This window comes from Dasypus novemcinctus, chromosome 5 (assembly GCF_030445035.2).
Source record: "Dasypus novemcinctus isolate mDasNov1 chromosome 5, mDasNov1.1.hap2, whole genome shotgun sequence".
Lineage (NCBI taxonomy): Eukaryota > Metazoa > Chordata > Mammalia > Cingulata > Dasypodidae > Dasypus > Dasypus novemcinctus.
In genome coordinates this window covers 153063101-153075673 of record NC_080677.1, presented here as the reverse complement: position 1 = coordinate 153075673, position 12573 = coordinate 153063101, and the positions used below count along the sequence as shown (strand labels likewise).

The following is a 12573-nucleotide window of genomic DNA, read 5'->3' as shown; positions in this document are numbered from 1 at the left end:
TTGCGTTACAGTGTTGAGCCATACTCACTACTCAGTAGAGTAATTTATGTCGAATGTGCTGACACTGGAGATCTTGCTCATAGGCCTTATAGGCCAATTGAGTAGAGATATAATCCCACAAGAATTTGACCTCCTTAAAATTAGCAATGTGAAGTGATTTATTTTTTCCATAGACTGTCAATACTGATGTTTGGAGACACTGGTACTATTTACAGATAGTATTATAGGGTCCCAGTCATGCACGTGTCTGGGAAAATGGCCCTAAGTACAGCATTCCATCAAAGCATGCGGTCAATGTGAGTGGGGCTGCTAATAGACAATTCATTAATACTAACAATGTATCATTAGCAGGGATCATAACTACGGATGTTTGTTGGGTCCTGAAGGTTCCACCCATAAGGCAGTTCTGGGAAAGGGTGCTGATGGTGGTTGTACAGACCCCACATTAGAAAGCATTATCCATTTCTCATTCATGCTAGTGGTAGGAAAAGTGGGTATCACAGTTATTTGTGAACTGGCATCCAGAAGGCCTAAGTGTGCAATTCAATCCCACCTTGCATTGAACTCTGCCCCTGACCTGTGGTGGCCAATCATCCTGGGGAAAGAGGGACCTTGGCCTAACCTCTAGTTTTGTTTGTGTTTAAAAGTCCATAGATTTGTTGAAAGCTTGAAAATCTCTCAGAATCATCTGCAGTTTCATTGGAAGCTTTAGAAACACTGGCATTTGTGTTCATCATAGAAGCCAATCCTTGCAAACTTTAATGGGGCTTCCTCTTAGACACCCATGGCTCAGTACCTGTCCATGAATTCTTTGAGACTCCAATGTTGAGTAAGCAGATGCAGAGATTCTTTGGGAATGCCTTTACCTGGTGATCCAAGAGATGTAGCCCTAATACCATGTTTACAACTCTCCCTGTACCTGTAAACTTTTGTGGTTGTGGTAGTAGCTTCTTTAACCATACTTAGGTATTACTTAAGATTCAGATTGGGCAGTGGACCGATTGTCCTGACTTATAAGGAAGTTTAGTCATTCTAGATAATGAGCAGAATCAGTTGGTTGCAACCTAAATCTGTGTATAATTAACAACTTCATCATCTTTTGTTCTCATTCCATCATTTTAGACCCAGTGGACTGTCTGGGTAATTCACAGAGCCTATTTTCTTTGTGGCACAGAACTCATTATGGGTGAACCTTGTCTATTGGTGCCTGAAGAGTATCACCCTGAGGAAGGAAAATCTTGGGTTTTCTTTTACTCTTATCGTCCTGCTTTCCTGCCTCTTCCCAGGCAATGGGCCACTTTCAGGGCACATTCAAGGAGGGTTTCCATAGTGACACTACAAAGGGTTGCCACTACAAAGGGTTGCCACTCTCTTCCCTGAGTTTAACAAGATACATCCATATTGTGGAGGTGAACCAACCGGACCCCACGGTCTCTTCAGGTTACTTGGTGAAGTGATTCTGAACGGCTCTATGTTTTTGTTGTTTTTGTTAAGTCCATAGTTATCAAAACTAGCTGTAATCCAGCCTGTTCATCGGCTCCCAAAACCTGCTGACAGCTAGTAAGTGTTTGTATGCAGGTTAACTTTCAGTGTCTCTGAAGACATTTGATAAGATCATGGGAGAACCTTAGTCAATAGCAAGTAATTTCTTCCATAGCCTTTGCATGTAGGTTGTATCCATATTTTCACTTACCTGCCATGCTTGTCTAGGAGTCAGGGGCCAAAAGAAGGGCCAATGTTTCCCTCAGTCCTGAAAAGCACATGTAAAGAAATGTTTCCTCAAGGCCCCAGATAAGGTGGTTTTGGTAGTGGTGTTAGAGCAGATTCTCTACCATGGTCCCAACTACCTTGAGGGGAGCTTCAGAATGGCAGACCCCAGTAAAAGTGCAGACATGCTGAAAAGCAGGGCTGGTAGGGTAGGGCAGGGCAGTGTTTGTTAATTGAAGCCTGTTAATTGCCAACATTTGGGCCTAAAAGATCTCAATTGCATTTTGCCTATAATTGACCCTTTGTTACATATAAGTATACATATACTTATGCATATACATATACAAATACATATACATACACATATGCATATAACTACACATACACATACGCTTACTTATACACTTATATGCATCCATACACTATATGCATATAAAACACATATAAAAACTCATTCATAAACAAATGTATATATGTATGCACATGTGTTCATATACATGCTAATGCACAGGTATGAAATAGCTTAGATACCCTGAGTACTAACTGATAGTAGTTTCCAGTCCAACCCCTCTATGCTCCTCCCTGTCTTCCTCAATTGTTTATTTTTATGACCTTTCTTCCACAGTGTGCTTCTGTTTTTTTCAACCCAATAAAACTTTGTTAAGGTCCCATTTCAGTGTGCTTAAATTTCTGACATAATTTTTATACGTAGAAAATGGTTACTTTAGCCTTTAACAAATGCAAATTATTACTTCTCTGTGTATTTCAAGTAAATCATTTGATGTGACTGAGGCTTAGTTTGAAGTTCCTTTAAGTTCCAACAGTAGAAAATGGGAAAGTGTGAACATTTTCCCTTCTACCAAAAAGGGTTTGGTGACAGGATAAACTAGCCATTGGTCTAACAATAACTGATCAAAAAGGCTACTCAATCTGGAAAAAGAAAAGATGTTCTTGGAAATACTTTCCTCTAAGAGCTCATTCCGCTAAGGGCAACAACATGTTAAAGAAAATAACTGGCTCAAAAATTATATTGAGAGATTAAGGGAGGAGTTATTCACAGCTTGGGGAAAAGCACAAGAATAGAATACATTAAATTTATCAAGATGCTAGATTAATAATTTTGAAGTTTCCTGGAGTTATGATAGCACTGACCTAAATAAGAGGGCTTTATGTATGCCCCTTTGAACAAAGTGGTTCAAAATGATAGATATTCCATCACACCAACTGTATTTTCATGTATAATTCTGGTGTTTTTACCAAGCAGTACAAAAGAGAATACAGCAAGGAGAAAGCATTAAGTATATAGGACATAAATCATTTGACAACCCTAGAATTCTCAAATGGAGTCTTTTTCATCAGGGAAAATACATTCCATCTTAGTCCAAGGTAACACTGGAGGCACTGCTATTGATGGCTTGTTGAAAGAGGAGACAACTGTGAAAGTATTTAATCCTGGTTTTGCTCTTTCATCTTTTTGAAGAATACGTGGGACAATAAATGCTTGCTGATGGCCTTTTCTCAGAATCCTACTGCAAACAGAGTTGTACTAAGCAAAAGAAGGCAGAAGAGTAAGTTTTTGAGTATGGAATCAGTTGTCTGTTACAATTTAATGTGCACATTCCACCAGATACAAGTACACTTTCTCCAATCTCAGAGTCTATACCTGATTGGGAATTTTTCATTCTGGCTTCCAACTGAGGGAAAATATTGGTATCCCATGGATTATAAAGAGGATCTTCCAGTTTCTGTAACAGCATCTGACTCCTGTGTATGTCCTGGAAATGTACTTTCCTACCGGCTAATTCACAGGTTGTAATTACCTGACTTCAGTCCAACACTCTAAATATCTGACTTCTGGACTTAGCCACAGCTGCACGGATGTACTGAACTGTGGGAAACCATACACAGCCCTATGCCTCTGCCTGTGCATAACCAAACTATGCAAATGGGAAAGGCCAGAGAGGGTCACTAGGCCATCACTGGAAATGAGGATAAGGCTGGCTTTATTACTCCTGTGAATACAGCCATTTTGGTGCAGAGAGTCCAACTCTTTCACTGCTCCAAAAAGAGTGATTCTTATTAAAGTTTCACTCATTCCTTGAGGAAAGTAAGTCCTCAAGATTTGTCTTGCTGAACCATAGGGCATAAATGAAGAAATAACCCAAATCCAGATGCCAACGGTGGAAATGTCCATTAAGTTGTAATAACGGGGAGCCAGAAAAAGTGGGATAGAATCAAAGCTTTCAGATGTTCTTCAATGCAGTTTTCCAGATTTATAATTTTATAGTCACCAGTGTACTTGTAGGAGTATGCCTTGTAAGGTGGACAGAAGTCAAGCTGTCAAATCCTTTTCCTATTTTCACTTGATTTCATAGTGAGAAATGTCAGTGATCCTGATAGATGGAGGAGGAAAGCAGAAAAAGGTTGCTATCAACCCGTGAGGAATATTCTTTGCTTGTGCTCTTACCTCAAAGTGGGTACAGCTAGATGCAGGTACAATGTGTCTGCTCCATTGGCTTGAGGAACAGTTTCCACACCTATTAGAACTGCAAGTATTGATGGAGACTGGTATCAGACTCCTTTCCAGGTCTGAGTGAGTCATCTCATGTTCAGGAAGTACGAAAACAACCCAAAAGAGACCCTGAATCGCTTTAGTTCACAGAGAGTGAAAAAATTGCATCTACTCCAAAGTAGAAGATTTTTGTTTTATCTTCAAAATGAAGAAATATCCCTGGCTGCGACCCCTGCCAGCGACTCTTCTCAGGCAGCTGAGCATACTAGGGGAGCTCCCTGCATGGGCTGTGGAGCATTGGAGTGCAGCACAACTGGAAATCCCCACAGTGTGAATCTTGATATGCAAAATCATCCAATTCTCTTACTTATTGGCTAAATCTTATAGTATTTCTAAAATTGTTTCAGAATTTCTTAGTTTGTAATGCCAAAAAAAATAAACCTACTAAAACGATTTCTCTCAATCCTTACTCCCACCCCCACTTATTCCCAAGCATGAGGGTATTTGGCAATATCTGCGTTATCATTTGTGCACTTGGATTAGTACTTTTCCTCCCTCAAGTATGCTCCTATATTTCAGTCTGCTATCAGTTTTTGTTCTACGTTCTTTTCCTTCATAAGTTAATTTTATTTCTGAATAATTCAAACTTTGAGCTACTTCCAAAATAAAATTATGCAAGATTTTTCTACAGAAGTATTATTCCTTCCCCTATCCATACACTGCATTGGCCAGCCACCTTCCCCAACCCTGCACTCTTTCCTTAATAGGTAACCAAGTGCAAATGTTTGGATCTCCTCATTCCTAACTCCTTCCATTTATATACCTTCCTCTTTTGGGTAAAGTGTAGCATACTAGATATCCTTTTTAATAAGTCTTTTCACAATAAACCTTTTCTCTTGGAAATTGAACCATATCTGTTTCTAGGTATATTTTGCCTTTTATAGAAATATGTACAGATTATATACTATATGTACACATTATATACTATAGGTGATATTATGCCATAATTTATGCTGTGTTCTTAGTTTATATACCTAGTCACCAATGTTTGAACTTTTAGGTGATAGTAAATACTTTGCAGTCATAAGTAATGCAATCACAAATAATGCAAATAAAGCTGTAATAGAAGCTTAACATGCATTCATTTTCTATTTTGGTCTATCCATGTGTATTAGTCAGCCAAAGGGGTGCTAATGCAAAGTACAGAAATCTCTTGGGTTTTACAAAGGGTATTTATTTGGGTAGAAGCTTACAGTCACAAGGCCCTAAGGAGTCCAACTGAAGGTACCATAAAAGGTACTTTCTCACCCAAAATCAATGACCACGTGTTGAGCAGAATGGTGGGCAATGTCTGCGAGTTTCAGCCTTTCTCTTCCTCTTAAGTCTCCATGGGCCCAGCTTCTTCCAGTCTCAGCGATAGGCTGGGATAAGTCTCCTCTTTCTCCCAGGGGTTGTTTCTCTTGGGTTCAACTGCAGCTGTAGGCTCTCAGCCTCATTCTCTTCCCAGGGCCTCTGCTGTGTCTAAGGAGCTGTCTCTTTTTTGTTGTTGTTGTTGTTGTTGTTTTTTCTCCTATTTTTTTTCTTTTTTTTAATTGATTTTGTAAAAATATTACATTAAAAAAAATATGAGGTCCCATTCGACCCCACCACCCCCTTTACGTCTGTGTTCTTTTCCTGTGTATTTACTTCCCAGGGCCCCAGTATCAAGAATTCCAACTCTCTCCTCTGCTGTGTCGTTTTTTCTGTGAGTGCCCACCCCCCAAGCGTGTGGGGACTAGATGCCTTACTAATGTGGCCGAATCAAAGCTTAATCATAATTTCATCAAGTAAAAGTAAAAACTCTGCAGCTGATTTAATATGAACATGTAAAAATATCATTGCTGGGGAAAGGACAAAGTGTTAGATGTTGGGTATGTGGGAGTACCCCGTATTATATATGTGAACTACTGTGATCTAAAACTTTTTTGAAGACAAAACTAATAATTAGGAAAAAAAAAAAAGGATGTATACACTGAGGAAGAAATGAAAGAAATTGCCTTGCCACTGTACATACAGGGCAACACCTATTGCAGTGATGAAAGGCAAAACATCAAAAAGAAAGCTTTCTCATTCTTTCATTTTTTGCTACCCCAATTTATTTTTCCTTTATTTAATTTTTCTAAATTAATATGTATTCTATATCTAACCTTTAAACCTATCACTGTATTCCATTTTACTATTAATGGAATCCTGCAATAGATTAGGCTTCATTTTTGAAGACGTTTTGGACCACAGAGAGGTTCAACTATGGCAGGGGAGGAACACTGGTGTGGGGTGTTATTGATGGCGGGCACATGGTTGGGGGGGAGTTCTCTAGGGCATGTATACAGGGTACATAAAAATGTTTGAATATTTTCATAGTGGTTACAGTTAAAAACGACAACTGAGGGAGTGCTGAGTTCATAACCAGGGGAGCTCTATCACATTCCCCAATGGAACAGCAACAATCCCCCAAGTGCAATGGCAAAATTGATAAAGAAGGATGGTCCAGCAATGAGCCCTTGATACTGATGACTATGCTAATGAGCCTGTGCACTTGAAATATGAACTAGGCAAGAGATGCCAAGTGCCTAAGAGATACCTCCTGAGAGCCTCCATGTTGCTCAAATGTGGCCACTCTCTAAGCCAAACTCAGCATGTAAATGCATTACCTTCCCCCCAGAGTGGGACATGACTCCTGGGGATGAGCCTCCCTGGCACCGAGAGATTACTAGCAAGCACCAACTGATGATGTAACTAGAAAAAGACCTTGAATAAAAGGGTCAACTCAGACCAGCAGAATATCTCAGCCTACATGTAATATCAGGTGTAAAAAACTGCTTTTTGACCTTGAATAAAAGGGGGAAATGGAAAGGATAAATGAGTTTATATGGCTGTGAGTCTCCAAAAAAGAGTCGGGAGGTCATCAGAAGGGTTGCACTTACGCACACCTCAGCAGGATCCCAGAGACAGCCAAAGAAGATAAAAGTACTGGTTCTCCTGGGGGCTACAGAGACCCACAGGTTCTATGGTCATGGTAGATGGCTCTGGAGTTCAGTGACGTGTCAGTTGGCCCTCTTTGTAGTTTGTGTTCCTGAGTGTGATGAAGTTGGACTCAGATGTGGCCTTTCTACACATGTGTCTTCTGTCTGTGGTTGGTGCTGGGGTTGGTGTTTATCCAGGAGACCTGAATCTCTGGACTGTCCATGTGACAGCCAGGCCCTGAGCCTCAACACACTTGCAACTCCTACCCTCTGGTTTATTGCACTTACCCCGATCAGCGAACAGGAAGGTGAAGAAGGTCAACCACCACATCAGGGAACCAAGAGTGCCTACAACTGCAAATAGAAGAATTGCATCCATCGTCCTTGTGGAATCTAAGCCCCCTCTTGATATAGAGGTGGAGTGGACATAACTGTCCCAGAGTCCACAGGATGGAGGAATAGAGTATGGATTAGAATGGACTTACTGATATTCTACTATGGAACTATTGTGATTAGTAATGGAAGAAATTGTAGCATTGATGTGGAGAAAGTGGCCACAGTAGCTGCTGAGGGTAGGGAGAGGGAAGAAGAGGTATGATGTGGGGGCATTTTCGGGACTTGGAGTTGTCCTGGGTGGTACTGCAGGGACAGATGCTGGACATTGTATGTCCTGCCATGGCCCACTGGGTGGACTGGGGAAGAGTGTAAACTACAATGTAAACCATTATCCATGTGGTGCAGCAGTGCTCCAAAATGTATTCACCAAATGCAATAAATGTCCCATGATGATAAAAGAGGTTGTTGATGTGGGAGGAGTGGGGTGAGGGGGTTGGGGGGTATGTGGGGACCTCTCATATTTTTTTAGTGAACATTTTTTAAAAATTGAGAAAAAAAATGAAACTTCTGAATCTAATACAATCTAATATGCCCAGAGGAATAGACCAGTTTACAAATACAATCCAATATCTATTCTTGGAATTCATAAACAATACAAAACTGTTACACCATGTGTATTAACATATAGTATAAATAAACAAAGAAAAGTACATACCAATGTAGAATATAATGATGTCTAGAAATATTTATAATGTAATCATACAGATTCAACACATACCCAATGCATCCATTCGCACAATATTCTGATGTAACAAGTATCAGATTCAACAAATGGTAATTTACATATAGCTTTGTAACAGTAGGAGAAAATACTGCTATGCTTCATATAAATTTGAAGTCCAGATATTTTATAATAGATTTGACTTTTCTTCAATAAATTAAATGCATCTCTTTATGTAGGTCATGATGATGAACTAGGTGAAAATCTCATGCGTGAACAGGAAGATTCATTGTCTGAAACCAAAATTCAAGAAAAGGAACAAGGAACTTCCAGAGCAGAAATATTGAATAGTAAGTCCAACAATTAGATTTTAAATTATTTTAAATTTTATCTTTAAATACTTTTATTTTATTTTTATTTTTTTTTATTTATTGACTTTGTAATAATATTACATTAAAAATATATATGTGAGGTCCCATTCAACCCCACCCGCCCACCCCCCCTCTCCCCCCCCAACACCACTCGTTCCCATCATCATGACACATCCATTGGATTTGGTAAGTACATCTTTGGGCACCTCTGCACCTCATAGACAATGGTCCACATCATGGCCCATACTCTCCTCCATTCCATCCAGTGGGCCCTGTGAGGATTTACGATGTCCGGTGATTACCTCTGAGGCGCCATCCAGGGCAGCTCCATGTCCCAAATACGCCTCCACCTCTCATCTCTTCCTGCCTTTCCCCATACCCATCGTCCACCATGTCCACTTTTCCCAATCCAATGCCACCTCTTCTATGTGGACATTGGATTGGTTGTGTCCATTGCACCTCTATGTCAAGAGGAGGCTCAGATTCCACATGGATGCTGGCTGCCATCCTCCCATTTTCAGTTGTAATCACTCTAGGCTCCATGGTGTGGTGATTGTCCTTCTTCAACTCCATCTTAGCTGAGTGTGGTAAGTCCAATAAATCAGATTGTAGGTGCTGGAGTCTGTTGAGGCTCAGGACCTGGCTATCACATTATCAGTCCAGAGATTCAAATCCCCTAACTATATCTTAAACCCCAACGTTAACTGCACCTCCAGCAGATTAGTATGAAAGTCTTATGAAGGGAGATCCCATCTGAGTCCAGATTCATCACACATAAACACCATTTCCAAAGAGGGGCCATCTGCCCTGGTAGTAAACCCCATCGGCCATGACCATAACTCTCATGGGTCTCTTTAGCCTTCATAGGAACCAATATCTGGGGGTTGTATCTGCTTTATCTGTCTCTCTGACTCTGCTCAGTTGTGCATGAGGGCAATCCTTCTGCCAGCCTCCAGACTCTTTTTTAGAAACTCGTAGCCATATAAACTCATTTCTCCTTTCCATTTCCCCCTTACTTTAGGTCAAACAGCATTTTAAAGTCATGTTATTTTATGTAGACATGGATATTCTGCTGATCCGCATTGAACCTTCCATATAAGGTCCTTTTCCAGTTGCATCATCAGTTGGTATTTGATAGTGGTCCCTCGTTGCCAGGGAGGCTCATCCCCGGGTGTCATGTCCCACGCTGGGGGGAAGGCATTGCATTTACATGCTGAGTTTGGCTTCGAGACTGGCCACATTTGAGTAACATGAAGGCTGACAGGAGGAAATTCCCAGGCACAATGTTGCTCTAGGCCTTGTTCTTATTTTAGGTTTATCAGCTCACAAGCATAGTCATTAGCATCAGGGGCTCACTGTTGAACCCTCACTCCCTCCCGGTCCCCGCCGCTGTACCTGGGAGACTGTCGCTGCTCCCCTAGGGACCACGACAGAGCACCACTGGCCAGGAACCCAGTACCCCCCCTGCTGGGTTTTTAATTGTTGCCACTATGAGTATATCCAATCATTACCATGCACCCTGGACATATGTTCTGTACAGCTCCCTGTCAGCCATATATCACCTGTCATTGGTATCCCATACCAGTATCCCTCCATTGCCATTGTTGAAACACTCTGTGATCCAGAACTCCCCGAAATTTGAAGCCTAATATAATGTCATGGTCCCTTACTAGGGAATGGCATATAGCGATGGGTTTAAAGGATAGATAAAGAACTTGGATAAAGTTAGATAAAGAACTTAGATAAAGAATGTTGACTTGAAAAAATTCCACATCCTATCCTTTTTTTTTTTTTTCCCCCCCCTAATTATTCAGCATTTCTTCGTAGGAGTCCTAGACCACAGCAATGCATATATATAATATACAGCACTCCCATACATCCACCACAACACCTTTTTCCTTCCACAGCGATACTCTTACACCCTATTCACATCATATTTACTTAAGGTGATGTACAGAGTCTGAGATATTAGCTTTCTAACAAGGTAATATCTGTGCTTACATTATGGTGCATACTTTAGGTTACACAGTTCTTTACATTTTTAGTTCTCCTATGTTTTACATTATGGTTTACATTATCAGTCTGTCATCTCCTATATGTTATGGTGTAATATTACATGTTTTATATCCATCCTTGTGTACTCTCAAGAAACTCCTCCCTTGCCCCCCATTTACTTTGGTTCCACACATTTAACGTCCATTTTCCCTTCCACCTTGGTGCCCACAGTGACAGCCAACCTCCGTTTCCTGAGGAGCCACTTCCAGAGATAGATGGAATAGTGTTTAGGGCCTAACTTGCTCAACTGCCCCAATGCCCTGGGAGCCACCCTTTCTCTCGAGGGATAGAGTTCCCTCTATTTGATGGCATTAGTCCTCCCCAGGATGTGGGTCCACCCCCACTCTCACTACTTGGGATTCTACTACTAAATACTTTTAAATTAAACAGAAATATTACGTGTGTTCATGTATATATATGTCAGCATATTATTTTTAGACATTTTACACTTCTACCTGTAGTATGAATACCTTTATGTGGCTAGAGAAAACAATGGAATATTAATACCATTTAGGTGGGATTTCTGTTCATAAGACGACTTCATGTGCATGACTCATGTGCTCAGGATCTACCCAAGTCTAATAATAGATGAATATTTGTCACTTACTTTTGAGCAGGTTCTGGTACTTCATGGATTCAGAAGCCCAATGGGTGCCTCTGCTGTGTAGTGCTTTCCTTCTGCCATAGGTTCCAATCAGTGACCTGGGAGTTACTGAGACCTGTAACTCAGATGGCAAATGTAGAGCTGTAGGGACCATGGGAAGTGTGGTCGCTGTGACCTTTAGCAGAGTTTTAAGGTCATCCTGTTGTTCAGTACCACACTCAATGGTAGCATTCTTTCTGGTAACCTGAATAGGAGAGGCCAAGCTGAAGAATGATCCCAAGAGGCATTGGGACTCCTTTTTTATCTTTTGGGGAGGAAAGGGCCAAAGGCTTGACAGCTGTCTCTTCTGTAATGAGGCATCATGTACCTTCTCAGTTTTTGCCCAGGAATTTCAGTTCAATACAAGGTCCTTGAGGCTTATCTGTATTAATAGCCTCGGCAATGTAGTGATGACAATGGGCACTTGGGCTTGATAGCTTAGTCATGAGATCCTCATCCATAGCCCATCAGTGTCTGCTTTTGAGACCCGATTTTTGAGTAAACAGACGCAGAGATCTGTTTGGAAAGGGCCTAGGAGGATCATCCAGTGAAGATGGATAATCCACATTTATAGTAGTTTCTCAGCTGGTCAGTCTTTCATATCTTGATAGTTATTGCTTTTTCCATGATTAGGAGTTTTTCTTTACAGATTTGGATTGTCCTGCAGATTGTTTGACGTGAACTTATGAGGAAGTTTAATTGGATAACCAGGAGGATGGGCAAGATGGAACCTAGAAATCTTAGTCTGCCTAAACTGTCATTCTAAATGGTTTTCAGTCCCTTGTTATAGACCCAAGGAAACAACAGTATCAAAGGCCACTGTAGCCCCTGAAGTGTGATCCAAATGTTTTTAAGTGCAGAAAGCTCATTACTGATAATGCAAGTGAGTTGCCACCCCCAAATTGACAGTTGGCAAAATAAAGGATCTCAGGTGTTCTCTTCCTTTCTTTCTCCTGCCTTCCTGCCTCTTAAGAACAGTGGCTCCTGTCAGGGTTCTCTCAAACAGAGATACTCCATAATGTGCCACTCTCCTTCACTGAGTTTAACAAAATTATATCTTTCATTATGAGTATAAACTAGCTTCTCTCTAAGCACTCTACAGGTCACGGTATAAAGTCATTTCAAGGAATCTACATTCTATTCATTAAAGTCACAAATCTTAATAACTTTCTGCATCAGAGGAATTAATTGACCTCAGGTGCTGCTTAGAACTGGCAACAGTCACT

At 40.8% G+C, this 12573-nt stretch overlaps 1 protein-coding gene and 1 pseudogene across 14 annotated transcripts in view; one reads left to right on the top strand and one right to left on the bottom strand.

Annotated features, from left to right (window-relative positions):
• Nucleotides 1–12573, top strand: part of CCDC7 (coiled-coil domain containing 7) — a 568294-nt gene that overhangs the window by 362446 nt on the left and 193275 nt on the right. For all 14 annotated transcript variants that reach the window (XM_058297711.2, XM_058297712.2, XM_058297715.2 and 11 more), the window contains one exon: nt 8518–8628. In XM_058297711.2, the coding sequence (XP_058153694.1) occupies nt 8518–8628 (111 nt within the window). The remainder of the gene's footprint in view (nt 1–8517; nt 8629–12573) is intronic.
• On the bottom strand, nt 3035–8348 carry LOC139438997 (STE20-related kinase adapter protein beta-like; annotated as a pseudogene).